We start from the raw sequence: 23895 nt of genomic DNA on the forward strand, positions 1-23895 counted from the left end.
AAATGACTAAAATCGGTAAATTTATAGTTAAGAGACTAAAATCGGTAAGTGTATAGTTAAGAGACTAAAACTGATAAATTTTTAAATAATTAAAGGACTAAATCTGTTAAATGTATAGTTAATGGACCATTTTAAAGCTACTTCTATAATTAAGAGACTATTTATGTCATTTTTTCTTAATTTATAACAATATTAAATTATCAAATAAATTGAAACGAAAAATATGTAGACTATAGTGTCACGCTTCTAAATAATTTCGGAGCAATAAAACTATAGACCTGAAACGCATAGAATCTAGCGCCATTTTACTGTTATCAGTCGTCCACTTTCCCCTCCTCCATTACACTACACCAACAATTTTGGAAACCGCCCATTCCATCAGCTGATCGTGGCGGAGCACACGGCGGAGCACCTCCGTAATACAGATCTACTGTACCATCTCTTCTCTCTGCATTATCAATTTGTTCTCTTTGTTTTTTCTTCAAAAGAAACTTCTATTTGACTTGAACAGTACGTTTTCCAGTCAATTAAAGCGAAAAATAGTCACTATCATCAACTGCTTTTTCTAAAGTTGTAATGCCGTATTAGGTACTACGGAATATATAAACAACGAAAAAGCTAAGTGATTTTTTTTTTATTTAAGTGTTATTAGATTAACGATTTTCTCGATCTGTAAATGAGATTAGCTTAGGATTTCGAAAAAATCATCTGTATTTTGAGAAGTTTAAGAGTTATGGAGGATTACATTAAGGAGAATTATGGAGAAGTGAAACCGAAGAATTCATCGGAGGAAGCACTTCAGAGATGGAGGAAGCTGTGTTGGCTGGTTAAAAATCCGAAACGTAGGTTCAGATTCACAGCGAACCTATCCAAACGCTTTGAAGCTCGGGCCATCCAGCGATCCAATCAGGTTTACAATCTTATTCTTCGTTTGCATCACAAGTAGGAATATTTGTGCAATTATTAGTTACTTTAGTTGACTTTTTCGTCTCATGCCTTGGTTTACAATTTTGCCCTGGCAAAGAAAGTTTATTGGACGGAGATATTTTGCCGGGACGGAAATTTTCTCTCTCTGTCTCATGTAACTTCTAGGATCTACAGAGGAATACTATTTTTTCATACAGATACTTTGTTTCGGTGTTTCTATTGAAGCAGCAAAATAGAGCAAAATGAATATAGATGATTCATAGTTTAAAGTAGTACATGTTCATTCAGTTTACTTTTACTTGTCATGTTTCGATTCTGGAGAGTCAATTTGACTAATTTCAGAGTGAAATTAAATCACATCAATTCAATATCTAAAATTAAAATTTAGATATTTGAAAACTATACGAAAAAAACTACAAGTTGAGTGAACGAGGAAGTATTTAGCTAAATTGGAGCTTTAATGTCGAGTAAAATCCTGAAAATAAAAACATAGTTTGGAGTAGAAGTTCCTTTAATGTCTTTCAAAGAATGTGCTGGTTCTAGTTTCTTGTCTGCATACGTCCTTCCTAATTCTCCTCAACAAGTTAGGATCACATTTTTTCTTCAATTGTCAACTCGTTAAGTTTATACTGAAGCATTGAAGTTGGTTATCTCATGGGTGTAAATTTCTAGCATTTCAAGTAGTGTTGCTCTGTTGTGCTCAAGTAATTGCTTTCTCTAAAATAAGGAAAGAAGTATACTGCACTTTTTGACTCCAGAGAGCTAGTTTCTCTGTTCTTATTTCTGAAAATGGGTATAATCTGCATTTTCACTAATGTAGGAGAAACTAAGAGTTGCTGTTCTGGTTTCACAAGCTGCACTTAGCTTTATTCAAGGTACGTGATTGTGTATTTCAATGACCAGCTTCCAGTATTTAAATTTTCATCTTTAACAGATGTTCAACTGAATATATTCAGGAGTAAGCTACACTGTCCCGGAGGAAGTGAAAGATGCCGGGTTTCAAATATGTGGTGATGAGTTGGGATCAATAGTCGAGGGCCACAATTTGAGGAAGCTGAAAGTTCATGGTGCGGTTGAGGGTATTGCAAAAAAGCTATCAACATCAACCACCGATGGTATTTGTACTTCTGCTGATTTGCTTAGCCGACGAAAAGAAATATATGGGATCAATAAGTTTATTGAGAGCCCATCAAGGGGCTTCTGGATTTTTGTATGGGAAGCTCTTCAAGATACAACCCTCATGATACTTGGTGTTTGTGCTTTTGTATCGTTGGTTGTTGGCATAATGACTGAAGGATGGCCAAAGGGTGCACATGATGGACTTGGTATTGTTGCAAGTATCCTGCTGGTTGTATTTGTTACTGCTACAAGCGACTATAGACAGTCTTTACAGTTTAAGGATTTAGATAAAGAGAAGAAAAAGATTACAGTTCAGGTCACTAGAAATGGCTACAGGCAAAAAATATCAATATATGATTTACTTCCTGGTGATATTGTTCATCTTGCTATTGGGGATCAGGTACCAGCTGATGGACTCTTCCTCTCTGGTTTTTCTTTGTTGATAGATGAATCAAGTTTAACAGGGGAGAGTGAACCCATTAATGTAACTGCTGAAAATCCTTTTCTCCTCTCTGGAACCAAAGTTCGTGATGGCTCGTGTAAAATGGTTATCACTACTGTTGGGATGAGAACCCAGTGGGGTAAACTGATGGCTACTCTTAGTGAAGGAGGAGATGATGAGACCCCATTGCAGGTTAAACTGAATGGAGTGGCAACTATTATTGGTAAAATAGGTCTGTTTTTTGCTGTCATCACATTTGCTGTGTTGGTGCAAGGCTTATATATCCGCAAATTAGGGGAAGGGTCCCAATGGAGCTGGTCTATGGATGATGCCCAAGAAATGCTGGAATACTTTGCCATTGCAGTTACAATTGTTGTGGTTGCTGTTCCTGAGGGGCTTCCTTTGGCTGTGACATTGAGTCTGGCATTTGCTATGAAGAAGATGATGAATGATAAGGCACTTGTGCGCCATTTGGCTGCTTGTGAGACAATGGGTTCTGCAACTACCATCTGTAGTGACAAGACTGGGACATTAACGACTAATCATATGACAGTTGTAAAAGCATGCATTTGCGGTAAAATCATAGAAACTGAAAGCTCTAAGGATGGTTCTAATATCTGCTCTGAAGTTTCTAATTCTGCATTGAAAATACTAATCCAGTCTATATTCAATAATACTGGGGGAGAAATAGTAAAGAATGAAGATGGAAAAATTGAAATTCTGGGAACACCGACTGAAACTGCTCTTTTGGAGTTCGGTCTTTTGCTTGGAGGGAATTTCCAGGAAGAGCGTCAATCATCTAGACTTGTAAAGGTGGAGCCATTCAATTCAACGAAGAAGAGAATGGGTGTAGTTATAGAACTTCCTGGAAAAGGTCTCCGTGCACACTGTAAAGGAGCATCTGAAATAATTTTGGCTTCATGTGACAGTTTCCTAAACTCTAGCGGCGAGGTTGTTCCCCTAGATGAAGCTTCAATTAACCATCTGAATGATACGATTGACCTATTTGCTAATGAAGCTCTTCGAACTTTGTGCCTTGCCTACAAGGACATCAGTGATGAGTACCCTGCTGAAACTCCTATCCCCTTTGAGGGATATACCTGCGTAGGAATTGTAGGCATTAAAGATCCCGTTCGTCCTGGTGTTAAGGAGTCTGTCGCAATTTGTAGATCAGCTGGAATCACTGTGAGAATGGTCACTGGAGACAACATAAATACTGCTAAGGCTATTGCTAGAGAATGTGGAATTCTGACTGATGATGGTATTGCGATCGAAGGTCCAGTATTTAGGATGAAGAGTGAGGCCGAGCTGCAAGAAATAATTCCAAAGTTACAGGTGCCTTTAGAAATAATGATTTCACTTTGCTATATGCATATGTTCTTTCCGGGATTGCATTTTCAAGTTGTTGAACTTGGATTGCATTTTCACTTCACCTATCAAATAAAGATATTTTGTTTTATGTTCATGCATAGAAGGTGATGATATGTTGTATGCATATGTTCTTTCCGGATTTTTGAGTTGTTGATCTTGGATTGCATTTTCACTTCACCTGTCGAATAAGGATATTTTGTTTTACGTTCACCCACAAAAAGTGATGAACTTCTAGTATTTTTTACTTTAATATTTATTTTTATCCCTATTATTATTTCATATAATGTTGGCCTGAGATGAGGTTAGATGGAGAAACATGGCTAGTGAGGATTCATATAGTCAACCCAAACTTGTTTGGGACAAAGGTTCAGTTGTTGTTGTCGTTGTTCATGAACAGCAAGCTGATTATCTTAATCTGAGGTCGTTTGTGTGGATTGTCCTACTTTCCTTACTGCATTACCTCATCTCATTTGTTTGTTTGCTGTGCTGATTGGGTACCAGAGAGATATTAATATCTTCTTCATCTATTTGCTTAGGTGATGGCACGTTCTTCTCCAATGGATAAACATACGCTAGTGAAACATTTACGTACGACTTTTCAAGAAGTTGTTGCAGTGACTGGAGACGGCACTAATGATGCTCCTGCCCTTCATGAAGCAGATATAGGTCTTGCTATGGGCATTGCTGGAACTGAGGTGATATTTAGTTACTGTTGTAGTATAAATTATCTTCTCAAGTGTGGTTTGACAATGGGAACTTGTTGATTTTTCAAGCAATTGCAACCTTGAGAGCACCGCCCTCTATTTCAGCTGCAAATTATCCAATGTGAAAAGTACTGGTATCCGGTGCATGTTAATTGAATAAAACATCAGAAGGAAGACTGTGAAAGCAATGTTTCTTACCAACTAGTAAATAGCAGATACTTAACCATTTTTTTTCCTTGAAAGGATAATTGTGTATAGAAGAGGATGACTTCTTTCTGATTTTCTGTCGAAGAGCTAGTATAATTTGTTATATTCCACTCCATTTAGAATTGCACTTTCCCTTGATTAATTTAAGTGAAGGATTTCCCATAAAAACTACAGCTGTTTCCGTGCAAAAATTTGATGTAGCATCTTCACGTTATAAGAAACTTCTTGTAAAATGACTAATTGGTTAGCCATGTCGAGTGTGACATTAGAATGTTTGACAGAAAATATTGACTTGCATCTACATAACTCCACTTAAACATGTGTGCTAATCAAAGTAGATGATTAAACTGGGAAAGTAAAAAATTGTTTGTCATTGCTAATCCTGGCCTGTTCTCCCAAATATGGACTGTAAATTTTTTGGAGGAAGTTTCTTTATATGATTTGCCTCCACTCTTATTAAGGAGATTAGTTGTGTGTATTTTGGGCCTAGGAAAATGCTGAAATTTCTCTTCTACAGTGAAGCAATTGTGACCATTTTCTGTTCACCACCTATTGTTCCTTCACAAAGAATTTACTTTACAAAAATTAAGAAGTTTTGACATGGCTCTACTTTCTTTTTTTCTGCTGCATGCTTATGGATTTCCTCTCTTTAGTTCTATGGAGATCATGACCTTTTTCTTCAACAACATTATGTTCCTTCACAAATAATTTACTCTACAACAAAATAAGAAGTTTCATTATGGCTCCACTTTCTTTTATCTGCCAAGGGCTAATGACTTCTCTCGTTTTATATCTTCCTTCTGTAATGCCATAAGCAACTTAGCTTCACTTGCACTTAATCTCCTATTAAGGATTTTCTCTGTTCTATTTAGGCATTTCATTTGATCTTTGCATTCCTGGTCAAAGATTGTAAATTATACTCTATTGATTCAGTTATAGTGTTATACAGTACGGTAATGAGTACAGATATGATTATTATTTTGTTAATTATTGATGATGAATATGTATAGCCTCGCAAGTGCTGTTAGTGGGTCTTTCCTGAATGACTATTCTCCTGATGTGTATTAGTTTTTCTTCTTTTTAACTATATAAACTTCTAAACTAAATTATTTTTTTGGTAAGGAAAATTTTGTAATTTGATTTGGCAGTTGTACTGTCAAACAATGAATTCGTTGTTTTAGGATCCTACTGATTCCTTCTACTATTTCTGGCTTAATAAAACTAAAGAGCTGCTATCCATCAGCACTTAGAGAAGCTGGAAAATTTTCATTCATCAACTTGTTTGAACCTCCCATTTTCCTCTCTAAGATTAGTAGTGCCCATACCTAGTATTCCATTCACAATTTGGACTTCGAAGTGAAAGTGATTTTTTTGTCACCTTGCTTTGTGTAGTAGGACACAAAGATTTTATATGGTTACTTGATGTTTATTTGTTTTCCTGGATTCATCATGTTTGGTTTTTGGTTCCAGGTAGCTAAAGAGAGCGCAGACGTTATAATTTTAGATGATAATTTCTCAACAATTGTGACTGTGGCCAAATGGGGACGCTCAGTCTATGTGAATATTCAAAAGTTTGTTCAATTTCAGCTGACCGTAAATGTGGTTGCCTTGATTGTCAACTTTTCTTCAGCCTGTTTGACAGGTAGCGTATCTTGACCTAAGAATTACTTTTTACTACTTTGAACACATTTTCCCCGGAAGCTGTAATTTTGAGATGTTCTTCTATACATTTTCAGGGAGTGCTCCACTTACTGCTGTTCAGCTTCTATGGGTCAACATGATCATGGACACACTGGGAGCTCTTGCACTAGCTACTGAACCTCCTAATGATGACTTGATGAAGCGAACGCCTGTAGGAAGGAAGGGGAACTTCATTAGCAATGTTATGTGGAGGAACATTTTGGGACAATCTTTTTACCAATTTGTAGTCATATGGTATCTTCAAACTACTGGCAAAGCTCTCTTTCATCTTGATGGATCAGATGCTGACTTGATTTTGAACACAGTCATTTTCAACTCTTTTGTGTTCTGTCAGGTAATTTACCAGTTTACCTTTTCAACATATAATCTTTCACTCTTCCAAATGCATTAAAGCATATTTTATGATTTTTTTAGTTGATTCACATCTTGTTGCTGTTATTTGATATATGTAAAATGAGTTAAAAACACAGATAGATTACTGCAAGTTTACATGAAGCTTTCTCAGTATTGTCATTTTGTTTCCACAATGGAAAAGAAAAACATGTCACTGCCACATTTAAATCAACCGAGGAAGTTGAAAACGCCGGGTCGAACTTCTGCTATTTATAGTACTTTACTAAATCCACTAGTAATACCTAAGTGTAATCTTTGTGTTCTCTTGCAGGTTTTCAATGAGATTAGCTCTAGAGATATGGAAAAGATAAATGTCTTCAAAGGTATATTGGACAACTATGTTTTTGTTACCGTCCTCAGCTCTACAGCTCTTTTCCAAATCATTATTGTTGAATTCCTCGGTACCTTTGCAAGCACTTCTCCCCTTACATTCCATCAGTGGTTTACAAGTGTTGCAATCGGATTCCTGGGGATGCCGATTGCTGCTGCCATCAAGATGATCCCAGTAGGATCAAGCTGAACTCAACTTGGAGGAAACTAGTAAAAGTTACAACTGGCTTGAACTTCACTCAAGGGCATCGACTCAAATGTTTGCAGCGATCAATCATAAGTGTCAAAGCTCAGTCTTGAAGGTTGGAGATCTTGACATAAATGCGCAGCAAGAGTTTGTCAATTTGATCAATTTCCAACAGCTTCTTATAACGTTTGGAAGACCGATCTGAAGATACTGAACTGCTTGGTTCTCCTTAAGTACACCTTGAGGGAAACTGAAATTCTTGATCAATGACTTGTGAAGTATTTCTGAACATGCCATGGTTGTAATTACACCTTGATATGGTATGATGCTGGTTGGTTTTGTTTCATTGCATCATCGTATCAATATTTTGGGAACAATCATATTCCATTTTCTCTTTTTGTTTGTTCTCCATTAACTTACTTCAGCCATTACTAGTTCTTTCAGTCAAATTACTACCTTGTCATTATTGCAACGATTTCATTACAGTGGTGTTCCTCCAATCTACATCTGTCTGAAGTCTGAATGGTGACTTATGGCAGCAAGACCATATGGCCAACTATGTAAGAGCTTGTTTGATTTTGAAACGAGTTATGTATGAATTTGTAATGTAGATTTTGTTTATGCTGCTTCTACAACAAAAGAAATAGGGTTTTGTTTATCAGTTATCTTTTATAATATACGTATAGTATTTCTCCTGACCAGCTACCAAATGACCTTCAAGTTCTCTGGAGGTATTATGAACACAGAGAGAGTAGAAGCACACATGTCCAAAAATATTACTAGTACTAACAATGAATCAGTTCAACAGATACCAACAATCAATGAATCACCTATTTGCTTATCTAACAAAAATAAGCTAATTACAATCTCATGAATACTGAGAAAGTTCTTGCCCAAAAATTCATCAACACTAGTATTTCTTTTGCTTGGGTTGTTATGTCATCATCCTCAAATGTTCAGCTCCAGCATTCTATTGTAGCAGTAACTCACACCAGCCTGAATTAACACAGAAATTCCATCAGACTCTAAAAAAAAATGAATTTAAAAATACAATAAAATCATGAAAGACTTGCAATTTGAAGAAATCCATTTATAGGCAAAACATTTATCTCAATCACCAATTCTTTTATGGTGAAATCTCTGTTTACTGCTACTAATGTTGCAGCTGCTGCTATTACAGATGGTCTATGATTCATTAACCTCATATCTGCTTAAACAAATTTAACAACAATTAATTACTCCTAATTAACAAATGATCAGAAAACAGGGGAAATTAATTACTAGTACTTTACTAATTACCTCTTAAAGCACTCATGATGATTCGAGCAGTTGTTATTCTAGTTATGTCTAATCTTGTAACATCTCTGCAGAATCTTGATACGAAAAAAATTCTGAAATTATATTAATTAGTACTAATTACCTCTTAATAAACTCATGATGATTACACCAGATGTCATTCTAGTTATGTCTATTCTTGCAACATCTCTGCAGAATCTTGATATGAAAAAATTTCTAAAATCAAAAGGAGTAACACAATTCATATCCCAATTGAATTCAATAAGAACCAAAATCTCCATTCTCCTTGTGTCATTCACATTGATGTTGTAAGCTCCAACTGGATAGTCTGATAATGGCACATCATATTCCCTTTCATCCATTCTTGCAGACAATAATAAACAAGCCACTGCTAATAACCTCACTGCCCAGAACCGTCCATTCTACAAATTCAACAACAAAAAAAATATCAGAAAATAACCGAATCAAATGAAAATATAATACCATTTTCAGAGGAATCAATTTTTTTCTTACATCTAATATTCGGTGGGCAAGAAATCTGTCCAGATACATCACTGCTCTGTAAATTGTTCGTCTGCTCATTCGAAATTGTCGCCCTGTCTGTATCAAAATTGAAAAACAGATCAGTCTTCTTTTCATAACAACAACAAATTCAGGGGAGAATGACCAGAGTTGGTGTTTTTGGACATGCTCTGTAAATTTATGAAAATGAAGTGAATTGGGTTCTTGATTACTAACTCTACGAATGTAACGGATTGCATGAGTTCAAATTTCTTGATTCCAATTGTCATTGACAAGTACTTCAACTTCTTGATCATTAAGTCGAACGGCTGTGATTTCTCGGCCGATCAATATCCGTATGTCATTATCATCATCGTCGTCATCATCATCATCATCGTCATCATTGTCGTCAGTATCATCATCATTATTGTTGTGGTCGTCGTCATCACTCATCACCATCGCCGCCATTTTCTTGTTGCATTTCTTCATCATCATCTTCAGCACAGTACAGAACCGAACTTTCCATCTTTTTAGTTTTTTGTTTCTTTTTCTGGTTCTCTTTCTTTGATTGCTCTCCCTTATGATTTTTGTACTAATTCGTGTGATATTAATACGTGTGTGAATAACCGTTTATATAATACTGATAACGGAAAAATAACAGAAAAAAACTGGGAAATGCCGGAAGGTGGTGGCATGAGTGTTACCTATTGTTTCGTAATGTATAGTATAGTATAGTATTGTATGGTATCTATTATATTTTATTGTTTTAATGAATATAGTGTTCAGGATAGATTGTGTCATTATTTACATAATGTCACACATCCATAATTTTGAATAATAAACGTACAAGAAAAGTAGATTAGGGGGTAGAGTTACTATGAGAATGCAAGGATGTAAATGATAAAATAAGATATCAAATAATAAGTAAAGACAGTTAGGGAGCGCTTTACCATCCAATGTGGAGCTTCCGGACGCAAATATGAATTTAGTCGGGATCAAATATGGGTATCGGACACCGGGTGGGAAACAAAATAAATAAATAAGTACAAACAAAATGAGAAAGAACATTAAGGTAACGACACGATCACACGAAATTGATCATCACCTAAAATGGATCTTTTCAACTCTTTTGTGTTCTGTCAGGTAATTTACCAGTTTGCCTTTTCAACATATAATCTTTCACTCTTCCTAATGCATTAATAAAGCATATTTTATGATTTTTTTAGTTGATTCACATCTTGTTGCTGTTATTTGACGCATGCAAAATGAATTAAAAACACAGATAGATTACTGCAAGTTTACATGAAGGTATAATCTTTGTGTTCTCTTGCAGTTACGTTGCTTCCTTCTCATTATCGTAGCGATTTTATTTAACAGTGGTTCCTCCAATCTACATCTCTGTCTGAAGTCTGAGTGGTGACTATAGCAACTAGCAAGCACCATATGGCGAACTACGTAAGAGCTTGTTTGATTCTGAAACGAGTTATGTATGCATTGTAATGCAGACTTTGTTTATAATACACGTATAGTATTTCTCCTGACCAGCTACCAAACGACCTTTAAGAAGTTCTTTTAAGGTATTATTATCAACAGAGAGATAGAGAGAAGAACCACACATGTACTAAAATATTACTAGTACTAACAATGAATCAGTTCAACATATACCAACAATCAATGAATATTACAATCTCATGAAATACTGAGAAAGTTCTTGCCCAAAAATTCATCAACACTAATGTTTCTATTGCTGGGGTTGTTTGTCAATTATCATCCTCAAATGTCCAGTTCTTGCAATCTTCTGTAGCAGTCACTTACATCATCCTGAATTAACACAGAAATTAATTCCATCAGACTATAGAGCTACAATTAAAAAAAAATTAATTTAAAAATACAAAAAAAAATAATCATAAGAGACTTACAATTTGAAGAAATCCATTTATAGGCAAAGCATTTATCTCAATCACCAATTCATCTATAGTGACATTTCCGTGTACTGCTAATAATGTTGCAGCAGCTGCTATTACAGATGGTCTATGATTCATTATCCTCAAATCTGCTTAAACAAATTAAAAAAACAATTAATTACTCCTTATTAACAAATGATCAGAAAACAGGGTATATTAATTAGTAGTACTAATTACCTCTTAAAACACTCATGATGATTACAACAGTATTCATTCTAGTTATGTCTATTCTTGTAACATCTCTGCAGAATCTTGATATGAAAAAATTTCTAAAATCAAAAGGAGTAACACAATTCATATCCCAATTGAATTCAATAAGAACCAAAATCTCCATTCTCCTTATGGCATTCACATTAATGTTGTAAGCTCCTACTGGATAGTCTGATAATGGTGGCACATCATCAATGTTTTCATTCATTTTTGCAGATAATGATAAACAAGTCACTGTTAATAACCTCACTGCCCAGAACTGTCCATTCTACAAATTCAACAACAAAAAAAAATATCAGAAAATAACCGAATCAAATGAAAATATAATAATCGATTTTTTTCTTACATCTATTATTCGATGAGCAAGAAATCTGTCAACATACATCACTGCTCTGTAAATTGTTCGTCTTCTCAATCGAAATTGTGGCGCTGTCTGTATCAAAATTGAAAAAAAAGATCAGTCTTTTTTTCATAACAACAACAAATTCAGTGTAATAACACAAGTGGGGTTCGGGGAGAATGACCAGAGTTGGTGTTTTTTTACATGCTCTGTAAATTTTATGAAAATGAAGTGAATTGAGTTCTTGATTACTTACTCTGCGAATGTAACGGATTGCATGAGTTCGAATTTCTTGATTCCAATTGTCATTGACAAGTACTTCAACTTCTTGATTATTAAGTCGAACATCGGTGATTTCTCGGCTGATCAATATCCGTATGTAATTCATGTCATTATCATCATGGTCATCATTATCATCAGGGTCATCAACGTCATCGTCATCAGTATCATCATCGTCATCACCATCGCCGCCATTTTCTTGTTGCATTTCTTCATCATCTTCTTTAGACAGATGTTCAGAACAGTAGAGAACCGGACTTTCCATCTTTTTAGCTTTTTTTTTCTTCTTTGATTGCTGTCCCTTTTAATTTTGTACTAATTCGTGTGATATTAATACGTGTGTGAATAACCGTTTATATAATACTAATAACTGAAAAATAACAGGAAAAAACTGGGAAGTGCCGGAAGGTGGTTGCATGAGTTGTATCGTATTGTATTATATTTTATTGTTTTAATGAATAAATTGTTCGGATAGATTGTATCATTCTCGTCCTTACATAATGTCACATATACATAATTTGAATGATAAACGTACAAGATAAGTAGATTACGGGGTAGAGCTACTATGAAAATACAGGGTAAATGATAAAATAATATTATCAAATAATAAGTACAGGTTAGGGAGCGCTTTACCATCCAATGTGGAGCTTACGGACGCAAATATGAATTTAGTCGGGCTCAAATATGGGTATCGGACACAAGTGGAAAACCAAAAAAAATAAGTAAAGACAAAATGAGAAGAAAATATTAAGGTAATGACACGATCACACCAAATCGATCGTTACCTAAAATGAATCTTTTCTTCGTTATCTAATAATGAATTTAAACTTAATTAATAATCAAAATAAGCATTGTATCTAAACTAACAATACAATACAACTAATAATAACCATCATAACAAGGTGTTTATGTGTGTGGAGGTGAGGATTGGGGGAAGAGGCGAATTAAACATTAATTTTCTTGATACAATCCTTCAATTTTTCAGCGTTTCATTTATTATATTTTTAAAATTATGAGTTAATATCAATTACTATTTGTTATTTATTCATTTATCTTTAATAATACACGTATAGTATTTTCTCCTGACCAGCTACCAAACGACCTTCAAGTTCTCTTGAGGTATTATTAACAGAGAGATAGAGAGAAGAACCATACATGTACTAAAATATTACTAGTACTAACAATGAATCAGTTCAGCATCTACCAACAATCAATGAATCCTCTATTTGTTTATCTAACAAAAAGAAGCTAATTACAATCTCACTAATATTTCTTCTGCTGGGCAATGTTGCTCGGACTTTTCAAAAATGCCAACGGGTTTGTGTCGAATTCGCCAAAATAGTGTATATTTGAAGAATCCGAGACGGGTGCGGCATCAAAAAGCTGCTTGGGATTGTTTGTCATCATCCTCAAATGTTCAACTCTAGCATTCTATTGTAGCAGTAACTCACATCAGCCTGAATTAACACAAAAAACTCCATTAGACTATAGAAATAGGCTAAGCATTTATCTCAATCATAAAAAAAAACTTACAATTTGAAGAAATCCATTTATAGGCAAAACATTTATCTCAATAACCAATTCTTGTATGGTGAAATTTCTGTTTACTGCTACTAATGTTGCAGCTGCTGCTACTACAGATGGTCTATGATTCATTAACCTCAAATCTGCTTAAACAAATTTAACAACAATTAATTACTCCTAATTAACAAATGATCAGAAAACAGGGGAAATTAATTACTAGTACTTTACTAATTACCTCTTAAAGCACTCATGATGATTCGAGCAGTTGTTATTCTAGTTATGTCTAATCTTGTAACATCTCTGCAGAATCTCGATACGAAAAAAATTCTGAAATCAAAAGGAGTCACACAATTCATATTCCAGTTGAAATCAACAAGAACCAAAATCTCCATTCTCTGTATGGCATTCACACTAATGTTGTAAGCTCCCACTGGATAGTCTGATAGTGGTGGCACATCATCTATATTGTCATTCATTTTTGCAGACAATGATAAACAAGCCACTGCTATTAATCTCACTGCCCAGAGCTGTCCATTCTACAAATTCAACAAAAATAATTCAGAAAATAACTGAATCGATAGGCAAGAAATCTGTCCAGATAATACCATTTTCATAGGAATCAAATATTTTCTTACAGCTATTACTCGATAGGCAAGAAATCTGTCCAGATAATACCATTTTCATAGGAATCAAATATTTTCTTACAGCTATTACTCGATAGGCAAGAAATCTGTCCAGATAATACCATTTTCATAGGAATCAAATATTTTCTTACAGCTATTACTCGATAGGCAAGAAATCTGTCCAGATAATACCATTTTCATAGGAATCAAATATTTTCTTACAGCTATTACTCGATAGGCAAGAAATCTGTCCAGATAATACCATTTTCATAGGAATCAAATATTTTCTTACAGCTATTACTCGATAGGCAAGAAATCTGTCCAGATAATACCATTTTCATAGGAATCAAATATTTTCTTACAGCTATTACTCGATAGGCAAGAAATCTGTCCAGATAATACCATTTTCATAGGAATCAAATATTTTCTTACAGCTATTACTCGATAGGCAAGAAATCTGTCCAGATATATCACTGATCTGTAAAGTGTTCGTCTGCTAAATTGAAATATTCGCCCTGCCTGTATCGAAAATGAAAGAAAGATCAGTCATTTTTTCATAACAACAACAAATTCAGCGTAATTCCACAAGTGGGGTTTAGGGAGGATGATCAGAGTTGGTCTCTTTTGACATGCTCTGTAAATTTACGAAAATGAAGAAATTGGGTTCTTGATTACTAACTATCAAAATTGAAAAAAAAAATCAATATTTTTTTCACAACAACAACGACAAATTCAGCGTAATCGTAATCACACAAGTGGGGTTTGGGGAGTAATGAGGATGATCAGAGTTAGTGTTTTTGACATGCTCTGTAAATTTATGAAAATGAAGAAATTGGGTTCTTGATTACTAACTATCAAAATTGAAAAAAAAAATCAATATTTTTTTCACAACAACAACGACAAATTCAGCGTAATCGTAATCACACAAGTGGGGTTTGGGGAGTAATGAGGATGATCAGAGTTAGTGTTTTTGACATGCTCTGTAAATTTATGAAAATGAAGAAATTGGGTTCTTGATTACTAACTATCAAAATTGAAAAAAAAATCAATATTTTTTTCACAACAACAACGACAAATTCAGCGTAACCGTAATCACACAAGTGGGGTTTGGGGAGTAATGAGGATGATCAGAGTTAGTGTTTTTGACATGCTCTGTAAATTTATGAAAATGAAGAAATTGGGTTCTTGATTACTTACTCTACGAATGTAACGGATTGCACGAGTTCGAATTTGTTGATTCCAATTGTCATTGACAAGTCCTTCAACTTGTTGATCGTTAAGTCGATTGGTGGCGAGTTCTCGGCCAATTAATATCTGTATGTAATTCACGTCATCACCATCAGGGTCATCGTCGTTATCATCATCGCCATCATAATCGCCACCATTTTCTTGTAGCATTTCTTCATCATCTTCATCATCCCGAATTGGAAGAATGCGGAAAACCGGAAGTTGTTCCATCTTTTAGTTCTTTTTTTTTGTTTGTTTCTCTTTCTTTGATTCTTCTCCCTTATATAACAGAAAAAACTGGGAAATGCAGTGAAGGTGGCGGCATGAGTGAAATTGATGAGTTGGTTTTGAGTCAAACTTGTTGACTCAGTTTTGACAAGAGAACACAAAGAAAATGGCTGGGTGGGTGTGTGTGTGTGTGTATGGGGTGGTTTGGGAGAGACAAACTAAGATTTATTCTCGTTTACATATTGTTTCATAATGTATAGTATTATTCTCTCTATCTCAATTTATGTGATATTTTTCATTTTTTCAGAGTCAAACAGTTTAAATTTGACAGACAATTACATATGGAATCTTTAAATTTTTTGAAATGAAATTTATATATTTATAAACAATGTAAAAAGTACTATAAGTCACAATAATTGACAATTCAAAATATTTAAAAGATGTATGAAAAATTTACGGTCAAATATAGACTTGTTTGAATCTCGAAATTCAAAAACTTTCACATAAATTGGGACGGAGGGAGTATATTGTTTCCCTATCTATGTTTCTCCATAAGTATATTACGGGGTAGAGCTACTATGAAAATATAGAGAATGATAAAATAAGATTATCAAATAATAAGTAAAGACGGTCAAATAGCACTTTACCACCCAATGTGCTATTTTTCGATGCAAACTCGAATTTAGTCGGACTCCAATGCGGGTACCGAACACCAGGTGAGAAATCAAAATAAAATAAATAAAGACAAAATGAAAAGAAATTATTAAGGTAACGACGCAATTACATCAAATCAGTCCTTATCTAAAATGAGTCTTTTTATTATTGCCTAAAAAAAATTTAAACAATACGATATAATAACATTTACGTAACAATCAAAATTAAAAATAGTAGATTGAGATGAATTCAATATCATCAATCTGCATCCCCCTCTGATTGGAGAGGGATAGGGGGGGGGGTGGGTTGTCACTTTGTGTAAGAAAGGTAGGGTGTGAAAGGATAATCTACTTTTTGGAGTATGGTCAAAGTGAAGTACACAAGGATGAATTATTAGATATGATGTGACATACAATTACTTTTACTTTTATGATTAAGTGATGCATCAAAAAAGTTGTTACATCATTTAAGCTTTAATTTCTAATGGTGTGTGGGAAAAATATTTTCTAACAAAATAAGTAAGGTTTTTATTTATTTATTTTATATTTGGTATGTAAATAAAAAATATTATTTGAATAGTATCTATATATAATTTAAATAAATACTATAATAGGCAGTAGCATGAGTAGTGAGGATAGGCCGACAAGGTAGATGAAAAGGATATAATCAATATGAAATGTCATTTGTGGAACTTTTTTTTTTTATTTCGTTATTAGGAAAGTCATTTTCTCATTTTAAACAACTTAATTTTCTATATAAAATGTTTTGTTAAATATCTTGATCAAACAAATATGAAAATCTAAAAAGATTTTCTCATACCCACACACCCTAAATGTTAGGTCTTTTCTTGAAGATCAAACAGTTCGTCAAGACGCCAAAATTTAAGAGTTAGTGTCAATATTATTTAAGGTAAATTTCAATAGTTTTTGCTATTAAAACTAATTACTTTATGACGAATACCACTTTGCAAGACTAAAATATTCTTGGTCACACATCTTATGTAAAAGTAGTGAAATAGAACATCAAAGTAGTCGTGGTTGATTTTGATTCGAGGATCTTACGCGGCGGAGTAAACTCTTCTATCGTGTTGCATTTTCTCTGGCAGACCCCCCGGCCCCCTGTCCATCGTACTGGAGCGATTCGAGAAGCACGATTAGGAAGCTCTCAAGCAGTAGAAGCAGTTTAAGATTCTGACCACGTGCCTATGGAAGAATGAGTAACAATATTTCTGCTTGTGTCTAAAATATTGCAGAAATCATCTACTTACAGTCTATATCATTCACACTAACAATATTTCTTGAGAAACAATATCTATAAATTTGGTCCTCATGCCTTTACTTTGCTTCCAGAATTGGTAGTGAAAATCAGTTCAAATTTATCTGTAGTTTGTGCGTGTTGGTCTCTAGCAAACGATTATAGCAAGAACACACCTCATCCTGCACAATCAATTTCCAACACATATTAATATCCAGAAAGACATTTACATAAAAAAAAAAAGTGAATAATTGAAAAGGATATAATAATACTTACAAGTGGAATAAGCCAATTTTGAGGCAATGCATTAATCTCATCCCTTATCAGTTCATGTGTCAATATATTTGAATTTGATGCCAATAATGTTGCTGCTGCTCCTACTACAAATGCTCTCAGACTCATTAACCTCACATCTGCTTCAATAAACAAATTCTTTGTTATATAATTTGCCCAAATTTAAACGCGTTACTCATAGTTACGTCTAATATTCATTTCTTTCAACACCATTTAAACGATACATATTCATTTGACGGATTGAATTATGACTCGTTTATTGATGACGTACCTCCAAGTATACTCATGATGAGTTCAACAGTTATGGATTTGGCGTACATTGTTCTTGAAAGATCTCTGCAGAATCTTGACAAGAAATATCTGATGAACTGAATAGGAGTAACAAAAGTGACAATCCTTCTAAATTGTTTAACAACACAGTTTCTCATCTTCGTTATGATTCTTCCACTACATTTCGTAGAACTCTCATAATCTGGCTGATCTTCATTTTCTTCCAATTGCTCAACAGCCAAATATAAGCATGCGACTCCCAGTAACTTTGCTACAAAGAGTAATTTAAAAAAAAAAAAAAGTGAAATGAGACGAACAAATTGAAACAGACGGAGTATTACTTACTTGTATTGGCATTGATGAAAGAAACCTATCAAAATAAACCACTGCTGTATAAACTGTAACTTTTTTTACTCCAAAAGGTCCTCCTGTCTGCACATATATAGAAATTTCAAAAAATGAAAAAATTTAAATAGAAATGGGGTTTTCGATTTTCGATTAATTACATGAACAATGTAGTGAATTGCAGTATGGCGAACTTCAGGAAGCCATGGATGTTGGGTTGTTCTTGAAGAAAGTTGGTTGGTGAGTCCAGCATTTGCAATTGTTTCTTCTGTTCTAAACATATTTTCGACGTAATCTTCATTATCTTCTCCAATATCAGTTTTTTCTTCTGCCAAAATTTGTTTAGCGGCGAATCCTTGAACACTTCTCAAAATATCACCCCAATCTTGTGCCATTTTTGAGAAAAATTAAAGAAGACAGAAAAATGGGTGGCTAAATCTTGAAACAGGGAGATAAGCTTTTGAGCTCTAAAAACAGGGGATGTAACACATTGAAAAACAGAGTTTTAGAGGGAATTTTGTAAATATAACAAACGGATGCGTATATTAGTTATATGCGGGTTTTTAAATGGTCAACCAAACGTCATATTAGTTTATACACATGAATAACTTATTTATATCAATCTATCAAATGTTTTTATAAGTTATACTAAAATTAATTAATACATGAATAATTTATTTCTTATCCGACTACTAAACGACCTCTAAGTGGTAAATTTTGCATCCTAATAGCACTTTTTGGATTCACTAGTTAGAATTTCTAATCCCGTCATCGCCCTTAATCATGGGTGAAGCCACCTTAGGCGAAGGGTGGTCCAGTGCACACCCATTGCCCAAAATTATGAAGTGTAAAGAGATTAAATATTAGCTATTATGAGTTTGTATTTAATTTTTCACACTTTTAACATAACTAACAAGAAAATTTGTGCACCCTTCACAAATTTCTAGTTTCGCCACTGCTCTTAACTATGAGATAACTCTATCTGAAATATAGCGGAGAGTAATTTTTAAATTGTAACCATAATTAGATTGATAAATTTGAACCTTTTTTTTGTAAAATATTTTGCACACGTGAAATTCATTGTATCCATGCAAGAGTTCTGAGTTGACTTTCAAGTTTCAAACAAGTTTTAGTTGATGTGAGAGAGTTGCTCAGATGATAGGCATTTTCCACCTCCAATTTTTTAGCTCGAATCCCTCCAAAATTCATCTTTATCATCTAACACACCTTAACTTCACTGTATCCCTCATTTTTAATTATATTTATTTAGATCATATACAAATATTTCTAAATAAATTAATTTATTTTTGATTGGTGAATAAATTACAATACTTTGGTGAATAAAGTTACTTCGATATGCACATAAATTAGTTTAATACAACAATAACAATAATAACATATCCAATATTATCTCATAGTAGAGTTTGAAAAGGGTAAAGTGTATTCAGTCCTATTCTTATTTCATAGAGATAGAGAAACTATTTTCAATAGACCTTCAACTTAAATAAAACATTTTCAAACCCGTTTTAGAAATAAAATACAAATATAAGAACAATAACAATAAGAAAATAATGTAAATTAGAGAGCACAACATACAATAATAATAACAACAAATAATACAACAATCAAAATCGATGAACATGAATTAGTCCAAATGAATTATCAGTAAATAGGAAGAGGTTGATGAAAAAACTTTTAGAAGAATTCTCATTATAGTCCATGAAAGATCAATAGAAAAGGTCTAAAATAGTAAATAGTTCCTAATATTTCTGCATGTGTCCAAAATATTACATAAAACAGCTAATCACAGTCTAAAATATCAACTTATGTCAAGTCTGTGCCTGTTGGTCTCTAGCAAACAATCATAACAAGAGCACAACCTCATCCTGCACAATCAATTTCCAACACATATTAATATATAAATAATTACAACATTTAATATATTATGACTTATATAATTTCAACATGTAAGTGAATAATTGAAAAGGATATAATAATACTCACAATTGGAATAAGCCATTTTTGAGGCAAGGCATTAATCTCATTCTTTATCAGTTCATGTGTCAATATATTTGAGTTTGATGCCAATAATGTTGCTGCTGCTCCTACTATAAATGCTTTCAGACTCATTAATCTCACATCTGCTTCAATAAACAAATTGTTTATTAAAGTAATTATAGTTCACCACTCATTTGTTGACTTGAACTATAGTGTACCCAAAATACAAATATTCATTTGACGGATTGAATCATGACTCGTTACCTCCAAGTATACTCATGATGACTTCAACAGTCTTGATTCTGGCATACTCTTTTCTTGAAAGATGTTTGCAGAATTTTGACAAGAAATATTTGATGAAGTGAATTGGAGTATCCCTCCAAATTGTGTAACAACACTGGACTTTAAATTCATTATGCTTTCTCTATAATTCCTACTGTTCACAGATGCTGATAATCCTCTTTGATCTTCATGTTCCTCAAAAGCCAAATATAAACATGCAAATGCAAGTAACTTCGCAATCGGCAATATTATTGGTTTCTACAAAAAAGAAGATGGTAAAGTTAGACGAAACAAATTGAAACGGAAGGAGTACTAATCAATGAAATACTTACTTTTGGCACTAATGAAAGAAACCTATTAACATAAATCATTGCTGCGTAAACTGTGATTTTTCTGACTCCACAACGTCCTCCTAACTGCATATTTTCAAATAAATGAAAATAATAATAATGAAAATAATGAAATGGGGTTTTCGATTTTCGATTCATTACGTGAACAAGGTGGTGGATTGCAATATCGCGAGCTTCAAGAAGCCATGGAAGGTTGGCTGTTCTTAATGGAGGTCGGTTAGTGAGTCCAGCAATGGCAATTTTCTCTTCTTCTTTAAGCATGTTTTCAACGTAATCTTCATTATCTTCTCCAATATCAATTTTTTCTTCTGCAAAAAATTGTTTAGCGGCTAATTGTTGAATACGTCTGGAAGTAGGTTGTTGATATGCACTCATTTGAAGATTTCTGAAAATATCACCCCAATCTTCTTCCATTTTTCTTTTGATTTTGAGTTGTTTGATCAGTTATTTCTTGGCGATTTTGTGTTTATATAGAGCAAAGAAAAACTGTAAAAACAGAAAATTAAAGAGGACGAAAAAATGGCGGCTAAATCTTGAAATGTGGACTGGAGTTTTTGAGCTCTAACAACAGGGGATTCTTTTTTTTTCTTTTCAAAACAGGGGATTTAACACATTGAGAAACAGAGCATAAGTGCCTTGTGGTTCTCCGAATTATCTGCATGGTTCAACACAACTTATCTTTACTTCACTCTTATTTTTTATACAAATATTTTTAAAATTATTTATTTATTTTTACTTATATTTTAAACACAAATAAATAATAAAAAGCCCAATTCTTTGAAGATCTCTAAAAATATCACCCCAATCTTCTGCCTTTTTTTCTTCTTCTTCTATATCTTTTTTTGAGTTATTTGTTGGTGATTTTATGATTATATAGCAAAGTTATGAATGTATAAGTAACGTAAGAATTAGTTATAAGTGAATTTATGTATTACTTTATGTAAGTATTAGTTCTTCATAACTTATGCATATATTAGTTATGTGGATTTCTAAACGGTCAACCAAATGTCATATTAATTTATACATGAATAAATTATTTTCTATCTACTTACCAAACGTTGTATAAGTTATACGAAAATTAAAACATGAATAATTTATTTCTTATCCAGCTACTAAACGATCCGTAAGTGATAAATGTTGCATCCTAATAGCACTTTTTTTGGATTCACTTAAATTTTAGTTCCGTCATTGCCCTTTAACTATAACGTAACTCTATCTGAAGTATAGTGGAGAGTAACTTTTAAATTGTAACCAAAATTAGATTGATAAATTCGAACCTTTTTTTCCTAAAATATTTTGCACTCGTTAAATTCATTGTAATGTGTATCCATGCAAAAGAGTTCCATTAAGCTGACTTTCAAACAAGTTTTAGTTGACTTTCAAAATGTTTGAAAAATAAAATACAAATATGAGTAAAATAGTGAATTGTATTAGAAAGCATTACACAATATACATTCCAAAATAGTAACTATGTCATATTATTTCTGTTTGTGTCCAAAATATTACATAAAACAGCAAATTACAGTAAAAAATATCAACTTATGTTAAGTCTGTGACTGTTGGTCTCTAGCAAACTATCTTAGCAAGAACACACCTCTTCCTGCACAATCAATTTTCAAAAACATAAAATATATTAATATATATATTATGACTTATATAATTACAACATTTAATTTACGAGATAAAAGTGAATAATTGGAAAGGATATAATAATACTCACAATTGGAATAAGCCATTTTTTAGGCAAGACATTAATCTCTTTCTTTATCAGTTTATGTGTAAATATATTTGGATTTGATGCCAATAATGTTGCTGCTGTTCTTACTATTACTGGTCTCAGACTCATTAATCTCATATCTGGTTCAATAAACAAATTGTTTATTAAAGTAATTCGCCCAAGTTTAAACAGGTTAATTATAGTTCACGACTCATTTTTTGAGAATCGCATCTAACTATGAAATATAAATATTCATTTGGCGGATTGAATTATGATTCGAACAAAATTACCTGCGAGTGCACTAATGATGACTTCAACAGTCATGATTCTAGCATACTCTTTTCTTGAAAAAATCTTTGCAGAATTTTTGAGAAGAAATATTTGATGAACTGAATTGGATTAACAATAGTCATTAGCCCTCCAAATTGTGCAATAACACTGCACCTCATACTCATTATTCTTATATAGTTCGATGTTGATATTTGACATTCATATTCCTCAAATTGCTCACAAGCCAAATATAAACATGCAATTGCCAATAACTTTGCAACCGGGAATTTTGGATTCTACAAAAAAAATAAGTACAGTAAGACGAAGCAAATTGAAACGGAAGGAGTACTAATCAATTGAAAAAACAGAGCTGGAGGGGGCTATCTCGGAGTATCTATTCTCTTGAAACTATTCAGCTTCGGTTTCTACTTTCCATAAGCAAGAACGAATGAGCTTTTTCGAGTTGTTCAATAGCCCCACGCAGAGTTGTGGAAACGCTTGTTTCTTCCATATTTTGGACCTTAGCTCAATGGAAGAACATGTTACTATTGAAACACAGAAGAATTGAATTCTTAGATCAAAACACTATGTATGGATGGTACGAACGACCTAAACAAGAATTCTTGAATAGTAACAATCAGTTAAGGTGTTTACGGCCAAGAAATGCTGGATTCTCTTTTGAATAGGCTGTTTTTTATTTTGATTTATTTTTTCGACGGAAACTTTGATAGCTCAGTTGATTGATGTCACCCCCGAGTCTACAACCTTGACGTGACCAGTACCGGAAACTATTGTTGATCCCGAGCGAACCCTTGGTTTGACTAATTATGATACATATCACTCAATAGAATACACGGAAGCTTTAATAGATGAGCATTGAAATCATTT

At 33.4% G+C, this 23895-nt stretch overlaps 5 protein-coding genes across 5 annotated transcripts; 1 reads left to right on the plus strand and 4 right to left on the minus strand.

The window, feature by feature from the left end:
• Positions 1–284: 284 nt before the first annotated feature.
• On the plus strand, positions 285–8002 carry LOC102598784 (calcium-transporting ATPase 2, plasma membrane-type). The gene is made up of 7 exons (XM_006361991.2): positions 285–910; positions 1748–1802; positions 1884–3823; positions 4396–4554; positions 6241–6412; positions 6507–6805; positions 7136–8002. Exons 1-7 carry the CDS (start codon positions 734–736, stop codon positions 7382–7384), a joined length of 3051 nt encoding a protein of 1016 aa, XP_006362053.1. The 5' UTR covers positions 285–733; the 3' UTR covers positions 7385–8002.
• Positions 8003–8793: 791 nt separating this feature from the next.
• Positions 8794–9646, minus strand: LOC107057811 (cyclin-D5-3-like). The gene is made up of 3 exons (XM_015302799.1): positions 9479–9646; positions 9191–9277; positions 8794–9099 (listed from the first exon to the last, which is right to left on the minus strand). Exons 1-3 carry the CDS (start codon positions 9644–9646, stop codon positions 8794–8796), a joined length of 561 nt encoding a protein of 186 aa, XP_015158285.1.
• Positions 9647–10951: 1305 nt separating this feature from the next.
• On the minus strand, positions 10952–12236 carry LOC102581160 (cyclin-D5-1-like). Its single transcript, XM_006362019.1, has 5 exons — positions 11949–12236; positions 11699–11785; positions 11320–11620; positions 11098–11231; positions 10952–10999 (listed from the first exon to the last, which is right to left on the minus strand). Exons 1-5 carry the CDS (start codon positions 12234–12236, stop codon positions 10952–10954), a joined length of 858 nt encoding a protein of 285 aa, XP_006362081.1.
• An 824-nt stretch (positions 12237–13060) lies between these two features.
• On the minus strand, positions 13061–15576 carry LOC102581495 (cyclin-D5-3-like). The gene is made up of 5 exons (XM_006362020.2): positions 15316–15576; positions 14551–14637; positions 13731–14031; positions 13505–13638; positions 13061–13428 (listed from the first exon to the last, which is right to left on the minus strand). The coding sequence occupies exons 1-5, from the start codon at positions 15574–15576 to the stop codon at positions 13381–13383; spliced, it is 831 nt and encodes a 276-aa protein (XP_006362082.2). The 3' UTR covers positions 13061–13380.
• Positions 15577–17306: 1730 nt separating this feature from the next.
• Positions 17307–18785, minus strand: LOC107057812 (cyclin-D2-2-like). The gene is made up of 6 exons (XM_015302800.1): positions 18552–18785; positions 18363–18477; positions 18047–18316; positions 17758–17894; positions 17658–17663; positions 17307–17429 (listed from the first exon to the last, which is right to left on the minus strand). Exons 1-6 carry the CDS (start codon positions 18783–18785, stop codon positions 17307–17309), a joined length of 885 nt encoding a protein of 294 aa, XP_015158286.1.
• Positions 18786–23895: the final 5110 nt, after the last annotated feature.

Source organism: Solanum tuberosum, unplaced genomic scaffold (genome assembly GCF_000226075.1).
Source record: "Solanum tuberosum cultivar DM 1-3 516 R44 unplaced genomic scaffold, SolTub_3.0 scf00381, whole genome shotgun sequence".
In the NCBI taxonomy this organism is placed as follows: Eukaryota; Viridiplantae; Streptophyta; class Magnoliopsida; order Solanales; family Solanaceae; genus Solanum; species Solanum tuberosum.

Coding starts and splice junctions, on each gene's coding strand:
- LOC107057812 (XM_015302800.1), bottom strand. CDS start 18,785: ATGGCACAAGATTGGGGTGATATTTTGAGAAGTGTTCAAGGATTCGCC. Junction 18,478..18,551: donor CAATTCACTACATTGTTCAT/GTAATTAATCGA, acceptor ATATATGTGCAG/ACAGGAGGACCTTTTGGAGT. Junction 17,895..18,046: donor CATCATGAGTATACTTGGAG/GTACGTCATCAA, acceptor TTATTGAAGCAG/ATGTGAGGTTAATGAGTCTG.
- LOC102581160 (XM_006362019.1), bottom strand. CDS start 12,236: ATGGAAAGTCCGGTTCTCTACTGTTCTGAACATCTGTCTAAAGAAGAT. Junction 11,621..11,698: donor TTGCTCATCGAATAATAGAT/GTAAGAAAAAAA, acceptor TTGAATTTGTAG/AATGGACAGTTCTGGGCAGT. Junction 11,000..11,097: donor TAAATGGATTTCTTCAAATT/GTAAGTCTCTTA, acceptor GTGTTAATTCAG/GATGATGTAAGTGACTGCTA.
- LOC107057811 (XM_015302799.1), bottom strand. CDS start 9,646: ATGGCGGCGATGGTGATGAGTGATGACGACGACCACAACAATAATGAT. Junction 9,278..9,478: donor TTAATGATCAAGAAGTTGAA/GTACTTGTCAAT, acceptor ATTTTGATACAG/ACAGGGCGACAATTTCGAAT. Junction 9,100..9,190: donor TTGCCCACCGAATATTAGAT/GTAAGAAAAAAA, acceptor TTGAATTTGTAG/AATGGACGGTTCTGGGCAGT.
- LOC102581495 (XM_006362020.2), bottom strand. CDS start 15,576: ATGGAACAACTTCCGGTTTTCCGCATTCTTCCAATTCGGGATGATGAA. Junction 14,638..15,315: donor CAATCCGTTACATTCGTAGA/GTAAGTAATCAA, acceptor TTTTCGATACAG/GCAGGGCGAATATTTCAATT. Junction 14,032..14,550: donor TTGCCTATCGAGTAATAGCT/GTAAGAAAATAT, acceptor TTGAATTTGTAG/AATGGACAGCTCTGGGCAGT.
- LOC102598784 (XM_006361991.2), top strand. CDS start 734: ATGGAGGATTACATTAAGGAGAATTATGGAGAAGTGAAACCGAAGAAT. Junction 4,555..6,240: donor TGGGCATTGCTGGAACTGAG/GTGATATTTAGT, acceptor TTTTGGTTCCAG/GTAGCTAAAGAGAGCGCAGA. Junction 6,806..7,135: donor ACTCTTTTGTGTTCTGTCAG/GTAATTTACCAG, acceptor GTTCTCTTGCAG/GTTTTCAATGAGATTAGCTC.